Genomic DNA, 21,756 nt, shown 5'->3' on the forward strand with positions numbered 1-21,756 from the left:
ATGTTGGGAGCCTGGTATTTTGAAACATGTTGTTCTGACAGAATCTCATGTGCTCACCCATTTCAGCTGAATGCAAACATTTTTCCTAGAAACATTTTGAAATTTGCCTGCATTTCCTATTTTCATCTTCAGCCAGATACGTAAGAACATATTAGGGAAATAAGTTCTGACAAGGAAATTCCTATCTTCTACTTTGTTTAATGGGAGCAGTTTGCACATTAACATGTTGCTTCTGATTCTGCTGTTACATTTTCATTCTCTCCACAAATTAACTGTGTTTATGTAACTGAGATACAAACAGGACCTGCTATATTCATCCAGTATGACTGGGGTCTCCCCGTTTTATCACTGTTTCATTTTTTTCTTCTCTCTGAACTTCCAGGTGCCAAAACTTATTCCACCTCAAGATCTCATTGCATTTGAGCAGTACTACCACCATCATACTGTGACCAGTACTTCCTTTGAACGGGACCAAACTAAGCCTATCCAATTACTAAAAACTGATTTTAAACCATTTGAGCCAAGAGATGTGCAGAGCAGTACAAAAAGGCAAGCCAAACTTATGGGTCTTCAGTTTGAAGAGACTATGCTGCGGGTCATCACTATTAGTAGTAATCTTTAGGAAAGAAAGGATTGCAGTGTTTTAATATATTTTAAAATACAGGCTCTGATAATGAGTCCAGAAGGCATCCATCAAAATTCCAACAGAAGAATTTTTTGGTTTTTGCTAGCTGTGTTACGCATGAATTTTGACATTTTTATTTTTACCTGTACCTTACTGGGAAGGGATAATGACATCATTGCATCTAGAATGGAATGATTGCTTCTGATTGTGATGCTTTTAACTCAGACAGATGGGCAGACTCTGAATGTTCACTGTAAGGTTGGGAACAAACAGTACATAAATACTGTAGTTTAGAAAACCTGTTATGATATTATCAGTAGAAATTCTTAAGCCTATAATTGTTTTGCATTTGGGCCGGAAGAACCCCAGGCACCCGCACAGGCTGGGAGGAGTGGTCCTGGAGAGCAGCTCGGCAGAGAAGGACCTGGGGGTCCTGATGGACGAGAGACTGAACATGAGCCAGCAGTGTGCTCTGGCAGCTCGAAAGGCAAATGGGATCCTGGGCTCCATCAGGAGAGGGGTGGTCAGCAGGGACAGGGAGGTGATCGTCCCTCTCTACTCGGCTCTTGTGAGGCCCCATCTGGAGTACTGTGTCCAGGTGTGGAGCCCTCAGTACAAGAAAGACATTGAGATTTTGGAAAGGGTCCAGAGGAGGGCGACTAAGATGATCAGGGGGCTGGAGCACCTCCCCTATGAGGACAGGCTGAGGGAGTTGGGCTTGTTCAGCCTGGAGAAGAGAAGGCTGCGTGGTGACCTCATTGCAGCCTACCAATACCTGAAGGGAACCTACACCCAGGAGGGGAGTAAACTCTTCAAAAGGGCTGACAATAGCAGGACTAGGGGAAATGGATCCAAGTTGAAGGAGGGAAGATTTAGGTTGGATGTTAGGGGGAAGTTCTTTACAAGAAGAGAGGTTAGTCCCTGGAACGGGCTGCCCAGGGAGGTTGTGGATGCCCCGTCCTTGGACGTGTTCAAGGCCAGGTTGGACGGGGTCCTGGGCAACCTGATCTGAATGTGTGTGTTTGGTGGCCCTGCTAGGCAGGGGGGTTGGAACTACATGATCCTTGAGGTCCCTTCCAACCCGGGTGATTCTGTGATTCTGTGATTCTGTAATTGTTGTCTGATAATGTATTCATCAGATTCTTAAGAGAATTGCAACTTTTTTAGTACAATAGTAAATAAGAAAATTTTATTGATAACATAAGTCCATATCTTGCCTGGAGGATTTCTTAGTTTCCTTACAGGCGTTTTGTGTTGTAATGATTTTATTTTTTTTTACCGCACAAAGTATAGTTACATTATCCAGATTATCCAGATCGTAACATTTGATATGACTGTTTTACTTGACTGTTAACACATTTTGCTTTGATTGGTGAATGTTTTTATGAGCTCTTGTAATTATTTTTGATGCATTTCTCATGCACAGAATCATCCTTTGAACCAATCCTTATGCAGCAGTTTTGTTTATTTTTTCCACCTTTATTTCAGTGTGTATTTTCTACTTAGGAAACAGTAGGTATTCTTACAATTGTGGAGCAGTTCTTACTTCTGTTTATAATTATTATGTTGGCAGACAGAAGAGGCGTAATAAGAAACAAATGAATGAGGAAGTGGAAAAGGAGAAACGAAGTGTGTCTTTCTGCCCAGATGATTCCATCATCAATATTAGTGATACAGTGATCTCTGTTGAATCAAAAACGGTAGTGTCAAACAATGTTTTTTTCTTTGCCTTTTTCAAGTATTCAGGTATTAAAAGAAAAAAAAAAAAAAAAACAACTGAAACAATCATGTAAATTTCTTCCATGCTGTCCTCTAGAAACAGTACATATTCTTCATTCACATCTTTGTATTTACTGCAAGGAAGAGATTTAGAATGGAAAAAGAGTTACAGGGATGCATTTGTTTCTGTTGGGATGTGAACTTTCCTAATTAGAATAGCATATTTTGACATCTAAAGTAAATCCAGATACAAGCACCAATCACTTAAAAAATGTTCTGCCTGTCAGTAATACGAGGGCAGCTATCCCAAGCATTATTTTTTTCACATGAAGCTGATTGATGACAGTATAACTCAGAATAGGGAGAAAGAACTCTCTCCTCTGTTTTATCCAAGTCATTGAGAAGACAAACCCTCTTCCTCAGCTAGGTTTTGATTTCTGTTGTTTACATAAGTCATTTTAGTATCTTTTAACATCTTTTGGGGTTATCCTTACCAGTATTAGATTGAAAACCAGAATGTTTTCAAGCTCTATTTATGGTCCATAACATACCTTCTTTGAGACTTCCTTGTCTATCACAGCTACTGGAGAATCTCAGCAGGGCTAGAAAATACTATGATACAGCAGGGATAGTGTATCTGATAGAAAGAAAATTAACAGCATCAACAGAACCTTTCATTGTGGCTGCAACTTATTTTTTATGATTTTTTTTTTTTTCTAATTAGGATCCAGAGACAAAATATACCTCTCACCTGCAAGATGATTCTTTCATTTCCATGGGCAAGTACATGACATTTAGTACTTTAAGTGCTTAAATAAATCAGGGAATAGAAGTTTGTTAGACTTCAAAGCAAAATTCCATATTATTAAGACAATATCAAAAGATATCAAAAAAAAGTCAAACTGTGTACTCTTTAGAAATATGATCTGCACTGTATATAACAGGATCATTTCCCAGAAATTGAGAAAAACCTTTCGAGATGATGAAAAAATGTTCAGTTCTCTTTTGGAATATTCAGTTTTATGGGATTAGTGTGGAGAGATTCTATATTTACGCTCTTTTAGCTTAAAAACATCGCTAATTGTATCACTACATTCCCCAATTACTTGTTAATTCAGAATAATTCTCCTGAAAGTTTTGTTAGTTTCCTTGAAAATGGGCAATGATGTTTTGTTTACGCTTATAAGCAGTGAAGTTTAGGAAAGAGTAAAGAGTATATGGTATGAATTTCAGTAACGATGGCTCATAGTGATTTCTTATTCATGTGATTAACCGGAAGGAGGCTTTAAACATACGCTTCAAATTCTAAATCAGATGTATTTGTTTTCAAATATATTTCCAGTTTTATTTGACAGCATCTTCTAATAGTATGAAATTTAAGAGTCTTATACTTGAAAGAGGCTGAATGTTTACAGTACTTCTAGCTCAGAAAAAGAAGTCAGTGATTATAGGAAGATCTGCTTCTTTCTACTGTATTAATTCAGCATAGAATTTAGTCCTACCAGACAAAAATAATGCAATCCATTCTCTGAAATTTGTCTTAGACAAATTCTGTCTTGCACAGATCTGTAAAAATATCAGTAAGGAAATAAATGCATAATTATGTATACACAATTATTTCCCTCTGCTTTTAGATTATGAAAGCAATTCATTGCTCCCTGTATGAGTATACTTGGTTTGAAGAGTACACATCCAAATCTAGTCTTGATTTCAATTCAGTATAACATTGTAAGATTCAGTTGCATGTGTTTACAGACGACAGATATTGCAAATTTTCTTGATATCATTTATAAAATATACTTAAAATAATGTGTCAGAATGCAGAGAAACTTCTTCCACAGCACTAAGTTTTAAACTAAAATGATTACTTTTTCTAATTCATGCACTACTTATAGACAGCTATTTGCACATTTCAGACAAAGCAGAAGAGGCAGTTACGACTCCAGATCTACATTTACATTACATGGCTTCTACAAGGAAAAAAATAGCAGAAACTCAGGATGCAAGTACCAACACTCACCCAGGTAAATGTTACCTGTGCAAGTTACAGCAACTGTTTATAGGTATTGTTTCAAGTTAATTGTAATATTTCATGATTTTTTGCATGTTTAAATTTTTGTTACAAAAAAAAAAAAGAGAAGATATTGAAATGTAAATTACAAACTACTAGCTAAAATAATTATAATAAAGGTACTACTGATGTGATTGTGTAAGTGACTCTGTATGCTTTCTGTATGTCAGTTGTGTTGTGATTTGTTTCTGACAGCTTCTTTTAGCTTACGTTGTCTTTATGAAAACACATTTTAGACAGTGTTTCAAGTTTGATTGAAATTGCTTTCCTACCTCTTCTCTATAGCTTTCCTTTGATCATAGGCTGGTAAATCAGAATTGTACTGTCAGGTCATGCCATACGTATCTTTCCTTAGATTAATGCATTTTGTTTTCTTTTTCCTATCAAGTGCTCAAATCATACAAGGATATAGGAATCAGTACCGAAAGTGAGATTTCTCACCTTGAAAAAAATGAGTCAGATATGTCTCTTCCTGCGTCGGGTATGGTTTCAGGCTTTCTTTAATTCATTTATTGTTTTGGAAAGCTATAAAAATACTACCACTTAAAATGTATTTTTGTATGACGTAACTTTATATGTAGGGTATTGATAACCTTCTGATTTATTCTATTTCTTTCAACCAAATGTTGAGTAGTAATAAATACAGTTTATTTATTATTTATTTATTTAGAAACATTTGGTTCTGTTTTACCTGGTACATTGTACCCATGCTTTTGTTTCTGTGTCATGAGAGACATTTATGGGCTTTATAGTGATTTTACTGCTGCTCAATTTTTACAATTTTTTTTCTGGTATGTAAAATATTGGTGCTATTTGCAGAAAACAAAATTGGAAGTGATTTTGATTTGAGGCTAAACATGTATTTTGCTTTATGTTTTGTTCCCCACAAAACTTATAGCTCCCTGATAAATAGTACTACGTAAGATTTATTACTTAAGAATATTCCCTCTTATAGCACACAAACATATTAATTTTTCATTTTTAGAAAATTCAACAACATTACTCCATTTGGAAAATTATTTTACTATGTAGTGTACATTGCAAATATTGTTTATTTATTTCATTTTTCTAGGCAAGTACTGTCATTCAACTTGATCCAGTCAAGATATAGAGATTTTTTTTTAACTACTTAAGATGGAATTGAAGATGAACAGCAATTTATACTGCAGCGTGCTGCTCTAATTTTAATGTTTTGAATATTTTTCTTAAATAACTTAAACAAATGAAAAATAATTAAATAGTGATTGATATTGTTTGAACGAAACTTTGAAGCAAACTTGTTACACAGTGGCCTGGGTTGGAAGGGACCTCAAGGATCACAAATCTCCAAGCCCCCTGCCACAGGGCCACCAACGTCCACATTTAATACTAGATCAGGCTGCCCAGGACCCCATACAACCTGACCTTGAACACCTCCACGGATGGGGCATCCACAACCTCTCTGGGCAGCCTGTTCCAGCACCTCACCACTCTCTCTGTAAAGAACTTCCCCCTGACATTCAACCTAAACCTTCCCTCCCTCAACTTAAACCATTTCCCCTTGTCTTGCTGTTATCTACCCTTTCAAAGAGTTGATTCCCCTCCTGTTAGTAGGCTCCCTTTAGGTACGGAAAGGCTGCAGTGAGGTCACCCCGCAGCTGTCTTTTCTCCAGGCTGAACAAGCCCAGCTCCCTCAGCCTGTTTTCATAGGGGAGGTGCTCCAGCCCCCTGATCATCTTTGTGGTTTTGCTTTCTGAGCTGCAACAGCACACTGCTGGCTCATGTTAAGCTTTTCATCTATCAGGACCCCCAGGTCCTTCTCTGCAGGGCTGCTCTAAAGGACTGCTCCTTCCAGTCTGTATGGATGCTTGGTATTCCTCCGGCCCATGTGCAAAACCTTGCACTCTGCTGTGTTGAACTCATCAGATTCACCCAGGCCCACCTTTCAAGCCAGCTGAGGTCCCTCTGAATGGCATCCCTTCCTTCCACCATGTCAACTGCACCACTCAGCTTGGTGTCATCAGCAAACTTGATGAGAGTGCACTCAATTCCGTCATCGATGTCATGTGATATGTAGCCACATTTCCTCAACATCTTTATGTTGAAGGACAGCATCTTTTTATATTAATATTAATCTTTTTTTTTTCCCATAGAATCATGTAGCATTCCTAAATTATCATCACCCGACGTGTATTTAAACCTGAGATTCTCCAGTGAAGTGAATGAGAGACTTCTACCATCATCTTTGTCTGATGTACCTGATTTGGTTAGTGGTGCATATGGTTTAATTACAAGAATACCATTTGTCTTATCCCTTGAATCTGTATTATTCTTTTTTGGATGAGTAAGTTGTAGAATATGGAAGACCGCATTGTCTCTGAAGCAAGAAATCTCTTTCAACTCTTAGAAAGAGTAAACATGGAAATGTTTAAAATGTACTGCTCAAAACACATGCTGAATAATTCTTCATCGTCTTGTTTTTGTTTAGAGTGAACATAAATATGTTAGTGTGGTTGACATTGAAGACAGTGACATTCTTAATGATTTACCGATGGCACCTGAGTCAGCGGATGAAATAGTTACTACAGAGCAAAATGAGAAGTTTGAAAGTCCATCTACTGGAGAACTTCATCGCATGGCAGCTTCTGTTACTAATGCAATTCCATCTGAGCTGCTTCAGAAGAACGGTAAGCATTTTGATTTTAAACCAGGAAAAATCCTGTCCATTTTAATTAAAATATTCTTACCCCCTCACAGAATATCCTTAGCCTTTCTCCCACTCAATTCCTGCTTGTTTTGCTGTATACATCAAAACATTTATACATTTGACATGTTTGTATTGATACGTGCCTGCTAAAATATGCATATTATTATTTTCAGTACTTATTTGCAGTACTAATTATCTTATATCTTAGACATAATAAAATAATTAGACATAACCTTATATTATGTCTGATTACTTGCAGTACTTAAATGCTTCCATTACAGTTCATTCAGGGGTGTTGATCTACTTTTTTATTTCAAGACAATCATCTCAAAAATGTATCAAGCCAAAAGCAAAAGGAACATAAAGAGGCAGATTTTGCTAGAGAAAGTATAACTTGGAACATAGAACATGAGGATGCAAGAGCTGTCCCTTCTACGTGGCTGCTGTCGGAAGTAATTGACAAGGAATGCTTATCCACAAAGCATCAGGAAATAGATAGGCAATTACGTATACTGCAGAATGTAACAAAAAATATGGAGGAGGATTTCAGAAATACCAGACAGGTGAGTTTAAACTGCTAACTTGTTTCTGAAATGACTTACTTTTTGCTTCCTTCAACTAAGGAGAAAAAGTTGTATCTTGGAATAATACATTTTCAAACCTGGTAGGTGAGGGGAAGTCTCTGGACTCTCAGGACGCGCTGGAGACACAACAACACACCAATGTGGTTGAAAACTGTTAGTCTCCAGCGCGTCCTGAGAGTCCAAAGACTTCCCAACAGGTAGGTATATATTGAAAGGGAATAAAATGCAGTTCTTTCACATTTGGTGCAGTATCTTTTGTCTGATATGGTTGCCTACAATTGGCCAAATACTGGCTGAAATGGTGATGCTCTTAGTAAACCAGAGGAGTATATTTAATTTTCTTGTAACTGTGGAACAGCAAAAAGTTAAGGGCTCAGCAGGAGCAAAAGCTTGGCCTCTCCAGAATATTAAGTGACTAATTCTGGAAACAGTTTGCACTGATTTCATAAAATACTTGTACTTTTAACATCTTTATGAAAGCAAATGTGTAAGTAAAATAAATACATTTTGGACATGGTGCATTCAGATGATCTTATGTAGTAAGATCTTATATAATAACAGATCTCTCAATACTACATCTAGGAAAATATTGGCATTTACTTCTTCATATTAGTTTGACTTCCTAATAATGTTAGAGCAAAGTAGAGGGTGACTATTCTTAGCACAAGCCAGTATTTTACCAGTCTGGTTCCAAAGTTTTTCATTTGTACGTTATTGTAACTGAGTCAGTTTCCTGTTTGCTCTGTAACTCCACAGCATCTGCTTTTTTCAAACTAATTCAACTCATTCAAACTAATAATGTCCATTGCCTGCTGTTCCAAATATTACAGAAATATAAAGGACCTCAGTGTGTCAACTGCACACATAATCACAGTAAAGAGGATTAATTAATCACTTATATCCTTCCTTTAGGTGATCATCTAAGCTGATTTTTCAAAGCTTGCATTGAAAGAAATCTTTGCACATCTTTTGTGTTAGAGCATTTCACTGTGTTTTTATTTTTAAACTTATTTTTAGTACTTAGCCAAATCGTGATTCCTGAAAATAAACTGATTTTCTTTTTGCCCTTTCTTCAGTACATAAAATTTGATCATTTATTTTATAACAATTCCTTATGTATTACACGTGAGTGTTGAGGCCTGTTCTTTGTAAAAAATGCACTTTAAATGTCTCAACAAGATTAATCAGTTTCACTTCATCGTTTTCAAATTCTGGATGCTTCTGACTTAGGAAGAGTGTGGAAATATTTTTATTTTTAGGTTTTTTTAAATAAGATACAATAGGAAAATTCAGATATTTATAAAATAAGAGACAATGTGTTTAACATGTTAAGTCTTCTCACAAGAATAATGTAGTTCATACATATTATCGAAGTAGTGCTTCAAAAGATAAAGTTCTTTAAAATAGATAATTCCACTTGAGATACTATGATTCTGAATTATTTTGTTTTGAATAAGGGTGCTCCATTATAATGTTTCTAAGATTCAGAGAAAGAAAAAATATTTAAAGAAAACTTTGTGAATATCTGCTATGTAAGTCATAAAAATCCTTTGGAGATTATATTCTTACTTAGTTTTGGGGTTACATTTATAGCTTGTGAAAATAATAGAAGATTTGGAAATGGCTGCCAATTCAGACCCTCATGGTCATCCTTCATTCTCTGAAGATTCTAGAATCACTGATGATGGTACGTGTTCAGTTGACAGACAGACAGTAAACTTTGAGTTGCATATTAACCTTGACTTTTTCTTACCAATGAAATTGCTGTCCCAGGAAATGTTACTGAAATATTAAAGAGATTAAAAATACAAGAGGAAGAAAAACAATCTAAACTAGAGAATCTAGTGAATAACGCTATGTTTATTGCCTCAACAAAAGAATTATTTGAAAGCATCTGTATATTTTCATCTTTTCCAAAACTGTAATGCGAGGCCTGAGTATGGGTCTTTAAAGATGATAGTGTGTGTTTATATTTTACTAAAAATTGAATTTGTTGCTCATCATGACTTTGTTTGCTGATAAAAAGTGAGTATGGATTTAGTTCAGTTTCCCCTGTGTATATACTACAGATACTTTTTTCACCTGTCTCTAGAGGCTATGTAGTTGTAGTATCTTCTGATTTTTTTTTAAAAGCTTACATCAGCTTAACTGTCTGCTAAAGCAGATACACTGAATAATTTATTTTATATATAACCATAGAGTCATGGAATCATAGCATGGCTTAGGTTGAAAGAGACCTCAAGAGCCCCCCAGCATAGTTGCCAATTGCTAGATCAAGTACTAGATCAGGTTCCCAAGGTCCTATCCAACTTGGCCTTGCATACTTCCAGGGATGGGATATCCACAAGCTCTCTGGACAACCTTTTCCAGCACCTCACCACCCTCTCAGTGAAAAACTTCACCCTCACATCTATTCAGAATCTTCCCTCCTTTAGTTTAAAACCATTCTTCTTTTTCCTGTCACTATCTATCTTTGTAAAATATTGATTTTCCTCCTCTTACAAAATCTCCTTTAAATATTGGAAGGCTGCAATGAGTTCTCCACACAGCCTTTGCTTCTCCAGACTGAACATGTCCAGCTCCTTCAGTCTGTCTTCCTAGGAGAGGTGCTTCAGTCCTCTGATCATCTTCATGGCCCTCCTCTGGACCTACTTCAAGAGCTACATCTTCCCTGTGCTGGGGGCCGCAGACCTGGATGCACTGCAGATGGGGCCTCACAAGCTTCCCTCATCCCCCTGGCTACCCCTCTTCTGATGTAGTCCTGGATGCTCTTGACTTTCCCAGCTGAAAGCGTACACTTCTGCCATATGTTAAGTTTTTCATCAACCATGACCTCCCAGCTGGGCTGCTCTCAAGGCATTCTTCTCCCATTTTATATACATAACTGGGATTACGCTGATCCAAGTGCAAAACCTTGCACTTTGCTTTGCTGAACCCCATTAGGTTCACAAGGGCCCACCTATCAATTTTACCAGAGTCCCTTTGGATGGCATCCCTCCCTTTTACTGTATCAACTGCACCACTTAACTTGATATCTTCAGCAAACTTGCTGAAGGTGCACTCAATCCTATCATCTACGCATTGATAAAGATGTTAAGGAATAGTGGTCTCAACATGGACTCCTGGGGGATCCCAGTTACCACCGGCCTCCACCTGCATGCATAGCCATTGACCACAGGCCTCTGCCTGCAACCTTCCAATCAATTTCTTATCCACCAAGTAGTCCGTCTTTCAAATCCAATTTTCGCCAATTTGGAGATGTCATTACAGTCATGCCCAAACAGTCTCGTGTACTTAATGAATTTAGTACAAAGCCAAGCGGTAGAAACAAATCATGTCTACATCTGCATTCATACATAAGAAAATATTTGCGATGTCCATTAGCCTCACACAAAATACTTCATAGTTTAGTCTTGTTGGCATGTACAGGACTGTGACATACATTGCAGTTCTGGTAGAGCACTTCCATAGGAAGGTACAGCTGATCTCTCAACAGTGGACTAAACTGTTGATATTATAAATCTGAGTTGTTGTAGGTTGTACACTTAAACTAAATATGCCACCAACATATAAGATAGTTGTATTTTTTTTCATTAGTCTGTAGTAATTACTTTTTTTCCATTGTATCAGAATATTATTTGAGGAGGATAATTTTTGAAGATGTTATGAATGATGAAAAGGGGAGCTTAAAACCTGAGTACCCTTACCCAGTTATACTACTTTTGTAAGTGAACTCTTCTGCATTTACAACCTCTGCTTCTAAATTCTCAGTAGCATAAAATCATCTCTGGATATAATTTTTAATGTTTGCTGTTCCCTTTTTCTCCATTTAAAATGAAGCAATCCTTTTTTTCCTTTATGTAGTGTTTGCTCATGGCTGTTATGTAATAGCACTGAGCTCATAAATGGCAGTTTATGGCTATTTATTCTTATGGATGATTAATTTTCCAGTCAGCTTACTTTCCAGTCTTTCTAGATTGCATTATTTAAAATGGCTTCATGAATGTGCACTGATAATGAGTTACATATTACATGACAGTACAGTATCACTGAGCTTTGAAGACAATTTGGCAGTGTATTATTCTTGCCCTCAAATTCACCCTGTTACTGAGTGAAAACAAATAACTTTGGGCCTGTTTCTGAATCTGTCCCCTGCACTGATGTGTAATTTTTTGCTTAAGTATTGTTTTCTTAAGTATTAGATGATACAGTGCTGTACATTGCTCTTTTTTTTTTTCTCCAGAAGCAATCTTTATAAAAATCTCTGGCATATTTTCGTGTTTTTGAGACATGAGATTTCAATTTAGTCCAGCAGCATCAGCAAAATAATTTTTTTAAATCACTACATGGTAACTACTGTTTATATCCCAAAACGTTATTTTATGAGGTCCCATTTCATTTTGCAAACTGACAGTATGTTGTTTTTTGCAATTTTGAAGACCAGCAGAGATGTTCTCAATGTTTAAAAATGTGGGATATTTTAATATCTGTGTTGCTTATGTTGCGTGTTTTCAAGCTCATAAGAATTATATATATTTTATACAGGTGAACATGCATTTGATTGTCACATTTGCAGAGATCTCTCTTGATAGGTGTTAAAATCCTGTATCTGCATATATTAGAAGCAAATCTCAAAAGGCATGCACATACATTTTATAAAGAGTATTATGTTTATTCTTTCCTCTTGAAGTAAAAACTTGTAAGCTAAGAAAACTCCTGGTCATACTGAGTTGCAACTGTAATTTTCTGAGTGAATACTTACTAGCGTAGGAAGAACTGTACACATCTTGCCTACGAAACATCCATGTTGCTCTTTAACCACATTTCCTGAACTGCAACAGTTCAAAACTTGGCTTTTTAAAGTAAGTGGGAATCATTCATGTTCCTTAAATAGCTGGACAGATAATTGGAACAGATCTTTCCCACTTAGCTGGAAATAGTTAGTTTCCTTGTGGCAATCTGACAATATCTGTCTCCTTTCCCTAGCAAAACTGCCAGGTGCTGTTAAAAAATGTTCTGTGAAAACTCTGTGTTAGATAGTAGATGGCATGCCCTCACCCAGGTTTAGGTACAGAATTCATTTACTTTTACTACTGTATTCTGTGTATTCTGTTCGATACATTTTCGTATTTTATTTTGCAGGCATAACATATATATATTTAGCCTGTGTATGAGTGCAAGGTTTTTATTAACAAAGGCTGTTTCATTTTCAGGCTTTCATTTAAATGGCAAACTAAGTGAGAGGTATGTATTTCAACTTTTTTTTTTTTATTGTTGATTATCAGTAAAGGAACTGTCAAGTAAAAGACTGGGCATTTAATATGAAAATGGATGAAAGCTTTTTTGTTAACTAGTTTTTGGCATTTGTTCTTAGTTCAGTAGTGCCTGCTACATTTATTTTTATGGAAAATTTGCAGAAGAATTCACAGTTGCCTTCTAGTTATACCTGAGCTTTTAATGAGGTTGCTGCTGATGTCTGTTACATAACATTACATTTGTTATTTCTTCTGTGTGCAAAATACTGTTCTTGAATGAGAGCATGTAACTGTTTTAGTGAGCTGTCACTAGAAAATTTTTGAAGAGTTACCATGTGAAAAATAAGAACTAACAGACTGGATTTCAAAAGTGGGTTTAGCCACATAGTAACTTTTCCCTGAAGCAGCAGTAAAATCAGTGCTTTAGTTTACTGTATAAATACTTAAAGTCAAACTGTTTGTTGTGAGTAGAGCAGATATGGGGATGATTACATAACCTGAAGGATGTGTAAGAAGCAATAAACAATAGCAGATGGTGATTTCCCTGAAAGGATTCTTCAAATTAACTGCAACGTGATAGTAAACTACAAAAGACTTAGCGTAGACTGAAAGCAACTGATTAAAAGGGAAGACAGAAGTTAGGTAAAACCATTCTCTCACTCTCTTGCTCAGGTCATTAATAGTTGGGGTTTCCGAAACAGGTAGTGTCACACAGCTTCATGTCACCACGTGCAGCAGCGCAGAACCTTGCACATTGCTCCTGGCCTGCTGGGCTGTTGGTTTTAGGCTCTTCTGGGCTGGCCACATGGAGCTAAGGCAGTTCCACTGGGGCTGTATTTCCTCTGATTTATTCAGACCTCTCTTTACTGCCACACACCTTACGTCAGTCAGGTCTGGCACGTTCTGTCCTATTCACATCAGGGAAAGTGTTGGCTGAAGTACACATGGTAAAGTGAAGCTGGGTAACTTCTTAAAGAGTGCATCTACACACATTATGAATGTATTGCTTGTTGCATAAACACTGTGAGAACATTTCCTTAACACATTCTGACAAAACAACATGGCTTCTCTTTTTGAATGTAATAGGAAGAATTTAGCTTGTACTTATGAGTATATTCTACTTCAAATTAGTAACATTTTTTTCCCCTGGCTAACTTCAAGTTCTGTAGAAGATCCTCTGCAAATCATTGGTTTGAGTGATGTTAATGAGATCATTAGTAATCTTGTAACAGAAGGTGGCATCTCTCCGATGGAGCCGGGCTTCCCAAAAACACAGGCTAAGAAAATCTCTAGGTAATAATATGGCTGGTTTTCATTTTGTATTGATTAAATAATTTAAACACTGGGTATTCTTGTTATTGCTTACATCCTCTGAGCAATAGAAGAAAGCATGTGATTTCTGATAGTGTTCTGAGATTAGTATTAGAACTGTTCAATAGCCATTATTTTACTCTTTACTACTGTCCAAAGTGGTGATTATTTGGATTTTTTTTTATTCTTTGTTTTAAAATTCTTTCCTTCCTACTAGCTCGTTCTTTCTGTAGGAGTAAGTTTTAGCACAAGTCTTTATAGACAGTAGAATCAGCTCAGCCAAGAGAATTTAGGAACTTCCTAAAGCAGTTCTGGTAGGCAAAAACTTCAAAGACGCTTTGAGTTGGACTCTAGTCTGTCATTCTTGAGATTTTTTGCCATCCTGGCTAACAGTTATAAAACAACATGTGTTCTTTTCTGAGATAATTTGAAATTAAAACTGTTCTACAGTCATTAAAACTGTAGAAGTAGCTCAAATCTAAATCTTTGAGGGAGCAGGATGGTGCCTTCCCTCCCTTGCTGGCAGTGCTGGCCTGATGCACCCAAGGGCAGTGTTAGCCCTTTTGGCTGCAGCGCACACTGCTGACTTGAAATCAGAATCAATCAGAACCCCCAGCTACCTTTACCAACCCATGGGGTTGCTCTCCAGTCTCTTGTCCCCCGGTCTGTAAGTATAGCCAGGGCTGCCCTGTTGCAGGTGCAAGATCTCAGCTTTGTTGAACTTAATGCAGTTGGTGATTGCCCAGCCCTGCGATTTTTCAAGATCTTTCTGCAAGGCCCCTCTGCTGTCAAGGGAGTGAACAGCTGCTCCCTATTTAGTGTCATCCACAAACTTGCTTAGTATACACCGAAGAGAACTGGTCCCAGTGTGGAGCCCTTCAGACCCCACGACCAACTGACCATGAGCCTGAAACAACCTCATTTACTGTAACACTTCGAGCCTAACCCATTTGCCAGCAGTTCACCTATTGCCTTCCCTCATGAATCCATGTTGGCTGCGACCAGTGACTGCATTGTCTTTCAGCTATTTCCAGTAACTCCCAGAACAATTTTCCCCATAATTTTGCCAAGCACTGAAGTGAGATGACATGGCTCTTTGCCATAAAGTAACTCACTTTCAAATCCCCTGAGGGCTCTAGTACTTCAATATATAAGGATTCAGTTGATAAGCAGCTACTAGAGATATCTTGTTTTGTTTCACTTTTGTCTCTATTGATTTGAGAATTATTACTGTGTGCTAGTCTTGAAAATAAGAGAATGGGCTGCAAGAAGTTAGGTATTTTAATACCTAATAATTTAACAATTCAAAATTTGTTAAAATTCAACAATTAAAAATTTTACAATTTAAAATTGTAATACTTTTCTTGGAAATGTGACTACTCATAGCTATAGCATGGAGAAAATGCTTATTACACAGCTGCTGAATTTAAAGGATATTCAAAAATGAATTAAGTATTTCTGAAGAGCTCTGAATGTGCTGGTGTTTACTGATGTCAGTGTCAGTATTCTGAGTTACTGTGTTTAAAGTGACATGTACAAAGAGGCTTCTGAAGGAGCTCGTAGCTGGAGAGAAAAAAGGGTGTTAGAGTCATCTGTTTTTTTTATTTGTTTAACATGGAAGTTGGTTTGGCTTTTTTGTTTGTTTCTGGTTTTGTTTTTTAGATAGTGTTTATGTAATGATAGAAGAATCAAAAATATTTGTAATATGACTTCCAGGTTTTTACCAATTTTCCTATTTTCTGAATGTAATTAACAGAAGAAAAGTTTTAGGAAATATCTTGGAAATTACTTGTGTACAAGGACTTATATGAAATAAAATTTTACAGAAGAAAACGTAATAGATGGGAGATTTCAGCTCACTGAGAATTTTGAATGAATTGTGATATTTTTATCATGTCACACGTGGCTGTCATTATTCGCAAATTAAAGGATATTCTGGGTCCTTCGTCATTTACGTCTACTCTCAAGATTTATGATTCTGTTTTCAGACATTCTCAAAAAACAGAAAAAGAGAAAAAAGAGATACGAGCATGGATGAAAAGAAAACAAAAGGAAAGAATGAGAGAATATATGAAGAAATTGGATGAACAGAGGCAGAAAGAACATAATCCATTTAAAAAGAATATGGTAAGAAAAAGCTTATCTTGAAGAGTAGTTTATATACTGTATGAGTGTTGATAGTTCAGATTAAATAACAGCTGTCAGTGATTTTTTCCTATTTAAATATTTTAATATTGCTCTTTATTTAGATACAATTTTATTTATTGGAATTGGCTAGTTGTGTCAGTGAGCCTTACAGTCTTCAGCAATGATGGCTGCAATAACGGAAGAAAAAAAAGATTAGGAATATGTCAGAAATTATTTCTGTATCTGTTTTAAGTCATGAAATATGCATTTGTCACATGGATGCTTTCAGGACATGAAGATGCACTGAGTCAGGGGAATTCTGTAGGAGTTGAGACCCAACAACAGCAAATGATTCACCGTATTTCTTTACTGATGTAAACTGAATGTAGGCTTTGCTGTAAATTGTTTCATGGTGAAGTTCTATTAACTTTAACTCCAAAGGAGCAAACATGTAAAAGGCAAAAAAGTTCCGTTAGTTCATGATTTGTTATTCACTTTTACTAACAGAGCTGGCCCAGACTTTTCTTTTGTATATGTACAGAGATAAGTGATTTGAGTTAAATGTATACTGGCTTACTTTTTTTGTTGAATTCACTAGGTGGGGGTTGTCACAGCTTTAGTTAAAAAAAAAGAAATACAAATTTTACAATTGTACTCTAGCAAACAGGTCGAAGTGAAACCTTGCCCTGTTTGGTTTTGTTTTGCTTTGTTTGGTTTTTTTTAAATGAAGTACTATCAAGAAAGTGACTAATTTTTTTGGAAGTTGATTGTGAGGACATTTGGAACTTTGACCTCCTTAGGATTAATACTTTCAGCATATGAGCTATGGAAGGCAGAACTGCAGCCTTTTAATATATTTTTAGAGCTTCGAAACTTATAGAGACAAATCCCTTGGTTAGGACATATGTCTACATACTGTTTTTCATTCTGAAGAGTGTTTTAAACAGTAACTTCCATGTCAGGTAGATCTAAACTTTCAGGGATAGTGTGGAATGAAGCCACAATATGGAAAAAGTTAAGTGCTTGATTGTTTGATTGTTATATTTTCTTGCACAGCATTGTCGTTTTACTTCAAAGGATATTAAATTACTCAAGAAAAAGAAAGAAGAAAAAGACAAGTAAGTTGCTAGATAGGTAACTTGTGATATTATCAATGTAACGAACCTGAGGAAGTGTGAAATAGGTGAGTGCATGGTGAGGTGGGTTGAGAACTGGCTGACTGGGTGAGCTCAGAGGGTTGTGATCAGCGGTGCAGAGTCTGGTTGAAGGGCCAAAAAGATGATAAAAGACCTGGAGCATCTATCCTATGAGGAAAGGCTGAGTAACCTGAGTCTCTTCAGCCTTGAGAAAAGAAGACTGAGAGGGGATCTGATCAATGTCTATAAATATCTAAGGTGTAGGAGTCAGACTTTTCAGCAATGCATGGCGACAGGACAATGGGAAATGGCCACAAACTGAGGCATGGGAAGTTCTGCTTAGGAACTTGTTCACAGTCAGGGTGGTGGGGCACTGGAACAGGCTGTCGAGGATGGCTGTGGGTTCTCCTTCTGTGGAGATATTCAAGACTCACTTGGAAATGCCCACCTGTGCAGCCTGCTGTAGGGAACCTGCTTTGCAGAGGGCCTGGCCTGGGTGATCTCTAGATGTCCCTTCCAGCCCCTGCAGTTCTGTGATTCTGTGAATGTTTCGTTTTAAGAAGAGGTAGTTTAACTAACTGGTCTGCGAAAATTTCAAATATAAGTGGCATTTCAACAAAAGCCATGAATGTTTCATGTTTGCTTTACCATTTAGGACAAGTCTGAACATTTTTTATCCATTGCCTTGTTTTTTTTTCACATTCCAAATATGTATGTGTATAAAATTTTGAGTCGACAGAACTGATTTGTTCTTTTATCAAACCTGTTTTTATAAGTACTTCTAAGTTTTTGCTAATTTTCTTAAAAAGATTAGTATCTGCTTTCTGAAACTGTAAAAATACTTTGCTCTTTTGGATACTAAAGAGCCTTTCAAGCCAGTTGCAATTGAGTGATTATACAGGTTAATATGTAATATCATGGTTCCTTCTCTCCATTATAGAGTCCTGTTTTCTGAACATCATAGTATGAGAGTATCACAAGCACTTTCTCTGATGAATGAAATGTTATCTGAAACAATGATGGTACCTTCAAGTGAACGTAGACCGTGTTTCAGGGCAAGATCACCTCAAGAGTGCAAGAAACAGAGCTCTGTGTCTACTAAAGGGTAACCACTTACATGTTAATTAATTTTATTGGCTTCTTTGCCACACACATTCATCTGCAACTTGTAATGTTGTTGTAGGATTAGGTTGAGAGAAGATTTATAATCTTACAGAAAAAGAGAGACACTTTTATTGGATCAGAGGAGTAGGAACTCAAGTTTTCTTTTAACTGCCAGATCAAATCTTGGAAGAAGCCTTAAAAATGCCTTTTGGAGCACAGGCTGAGCCAACTCTAGACTCAAAACTATAATTGCTGTCCAAGCCCATTCCATTCAGCAGCAATTGGGTACTGGAAAATAGCCAGAAAATAGTAACTGTTAATGATTTCTGTAGCATCCACTAATAAGCAATAGGCAAACATAAGCTCTACTGTGAACACAAATAGAATAAATAAATTAGTGCTCAGAATAGTCTAGATTTACTCTTTTCTAACTTAGGAAATCAGTTTTTTAATTCCCTAGAGTTTTACTTTTTCTTCTACAATTTAGAGCTTATTGCCTTCTGAGGACGTGGTTATATTTTAGTTTTACAAGTTGGTAAATATATTCTCCTCAGTGGCTTTAATATCACATATACATAGCCTAGGTGTATATTGTATTGTCCATTTTTGTCCTCTACAACTTTATTTTCAAGAATAGTAGGAGGAACTGGAAACGCTTCAGAAAATTTTCTCACTTCCAAATTTAAGTATTTCTACATTTATTTTAGTTGTTAGAGTTCCAGGATAGATTGTTCAACTGAATACAATCAGTGCTCTACACAGCCTACAGGCGTCCAAGGGCAGTTAAATGGTACCAGTCTAGAATCAGAATGCAGAAAGCCAATTAGGAGTGGCAGTAACTTCTGAATAATTGGACTTCAAGTGGTTCTCTATAAAGTCAATTTTATTTGTCTTCACTATGATTCTCAGTGCTTTGGAGTGTGGTTTTAATTGGCCTGACAAGCATTGTATGATGTTGATCTTCAGCTAGCTGGGCTGTCAGTACTTTCTGAGGTCTTTCTACCTTGTCTGAGCATGCCTACCTTGTTTGAGCATGCCCTGTGAGATACAGTTTGTGTAAATGAACAGTTAATATTTGGATTTAGTTGATTTTGGCTTTTTTTCTTTTTAAGAGAGAGAGATTTTGATTGCTTGTTTTATCCTTGTTGTAGAGGGTATCCATACACTTGTGTTCTGTCAGAAAGGCACAGAACTGCTGCCAGACATTGCTTTGGACAAAAAGCACATCATTTCACTCCAGCTCTTAGCTCAACATGGTCCAAGGGTAAGAACAGACATTCATTTGCGAAAGCATGTATAACACAGCTTGTTAAAGTTACTACTGGATTTTGAGAGGGAGGACTTTTCGAAAGTGTAGAAAGTCAGACTCACGGTGCTGGTGATTTAATGCCCTAGCAGTTTTGCAATTGTGCTGTCAGTGACATATCAAATCTGAGAGTTACCTTTATTTATCATCACTTTCCAAATTCAAAATAGCTTAATTTTGCTACAGCAAGAATGCTGTGTAATTTAGGAAGGAAGCTTATAAATGAAAACCTTGAGTAGATTTGACCTACATCTAACGCTGGAAATGCTTTTTTTATGTTTCCTGGAAATGGTTGTGTGCTTCATAGAAAAGTACTGTTAGAGGAAGAATGAGAAATAATGCAAACTATCTTGTTAATTCCAGATGCTGTAAGTAACCAGAAAGCAAAGATTGTACAACTACATGATGAGGTGGAAAAATAAGATGTATATTCCTGGGTGGAATTTATGCAACACAGGCTTCAGATACGGCATTACTTTAGAAGAGTAATCGTTCTTTTTTTCTGCCACATAAGAACCCTTTCTATAAGGGACTTGTGGAATATTTGAATTACCACTGTTAATCTACTGGAAACTTTTAGATGGCAGTTCCAAGATTCTTCAAGCAAATGCACTGGATTTCAGTGATTCCCTGAAACAATTATTATAAAGTCATGACACTTTTTCCAACTAAAATCCACAGAGTAAAGAGTACATCACACAAGTAGTGTGCCACTTCCTTACCTTTCTATGCTGCTTACTTTCTTTGCTCTTTAAATTGTGTTCTTTATCTCTGTTTAGAGTATCTGTTAAAGGTATTTTTTTTTTTCCTAATGTTAGTGAAAGAATTGGTCTGAACATCCTTTTAAAAGATTAGGATTTTACTGATGCTTTTTCTTGTATGGTTATTTGTGTAACTATGTGTCCACAAGAGTTTCTTCACATAAATATTTCCTCCTAATCAAATTCTAACAGGTGCAAGACTTGGCGATAAGGAATTTCTGAACAGGCAGAAAAAGACCATGGAAACAATTTCCTAGGTCTGAAATGTAGGACGTACTGTGGGCTGATTCCATTTTGGCTTACACTGTAGTTATGATAGTGGCATAATACATAGCCATTGTGGTTGGCCAAATATCAGTTTATTTCTGCTAGTTGGTGGTGCAGGACATCTATAGAATGTGGTAAGCAGGTAGGCTTTTTTTTCTGAATGTTTCTCTCACTTATACACCTTTGGAAAATCATTTTCCACTTCTCACACATTCTCTTTTTAAACTAATTCTAAAAATTACAGGTTGGTGTGTCTGTGTTCTCATGTCACTTTAACGATTACTCCAATATAGCTCATCACTGCTGAGAATTCCACTGGAATTCTTAGTCTTCTAAGATGCATGTATTTTTTTTTAATTCAGAATTTATGTAGTTTTAGTCTCCTCTCAAATAATTACAAAATCGTGTAAGTTCTTTTAAAGGTCATTTGGTCCAATTCCCCTGCAGTGAACAGGGACATCTACAGCCAGATCGTGTTGCTCAGGATCCCCTCCAGTCTGACCTTGAATGTTACAGGAATGGTGCATCTGCCACCCTTCTGGGCAACCAGTTCCAGGGCTTCACTACTGTTATTGCAGAAAACTTTTTCTTATATCCAGTCTAAATCTCTCCTCTTTTACTTTGAAACCATTTGCCTTTGTTCTCTCACAACAGACCCTGCTAAAAAGTCTGTTCCCTTCTTTCTTATAATTCTGATTTGGATTCTGAAAGGCTGTTGTCAGACCTCCCCAAAGCCTTCTTTTCCTCAGACTGAACAGCTCCAGCTCTCAGCCTGTCCTCACAGAGTAGGTATTCCTCCTGAGG

General features: G+C 36.7%; 1 protein-coding gene across 6 annotated transcripts in view; it reads left to right on the forward strand.

Moving 5' to 3' along the window:
• CPLANE1 (ciliogenesis and planar polarity effector 1) overlaps window positions 1–21,756 on the forward strand; it is a 63,676-nt gene that overhangs the window by 40,227 nt on the left and 1,693 nt on the right. For 3 of the 6 annotated variants that reach the window (XM_042825756.1, XM_042825758.1, XM_042825757.1), the window contains exons 35-49: window positions 383–549; window positions 2,199–2,325; window positions 3,069–3,123; window positions 4,261–4,368; window positions 4,804–4,896; window positions 6,548–6,660; window positions 6,883–7,081; window positions 7,420–7,664; window positions 9,279–9,372; window positions 12,899–12,929; window positions 14,102–14,233; window positions 16,240–16,378; window positions 17,435–17,496; window positions 18,455–18,619; window positions 19,770–19,882. In XM_042825756.1, coding sequence (XP_042681690.1) covers window positions 383–549; window positions 2,199–2,325; window positions 3,069–3,123; window positions 4,261–4,368; window positions 4,804–4,896; window positions 6,548–6,660; window positions 6,883–7,081; window positions 7,420–7,664; window positions 9,279–9,372; window positions 12,899–12,929; window positions 14,102–14,233; window positions 16,240–16,378; window positions 17,435–17,496; window positions 18,455–18,619; window positions 19,770–19,882 — 1,843 coding nt within the window. The remainder of the gene's footprint in view (window positions 1–382; window positions 550–2,198; window positions 2,326–3,068; window positions 3,124–4,260; window positions 4,369–4,803; window positions 4,897–6,547; window positions 6,661–6,882; window positions 7,082–7,419; window positions 7,665–9,278; window positions 9,373–12,898; window positions 12,930–14,101; window positions 14,234–16,239; window positions 16,379–17,434; window positions 17,497–18,454; window positions 18,620–19,769; window positions 19,883–21,756) is intronic. The other 3 variants (XM_042825760.1, XM_042825759.1, XM_042825761.1) reach the window with 3 other exon arrangements.

The sequence above is a fragment of the Centrocercus urophasianus genome, unplaced genomic scaffold (genome assembly GCF_019232065.1).
Source record: "Centrocercus urophasianus isolate 14NV4802_14NV808 unplaced genomic scaffold, USGS_Curo_1.0 seq_25, whole genome shotgun sequence".
NCBI lineage: Eukaryota > Metazoa > Chordata > Aves > Galliformes > Phasianidae > Centrocercus > Centrocercus urophasianus.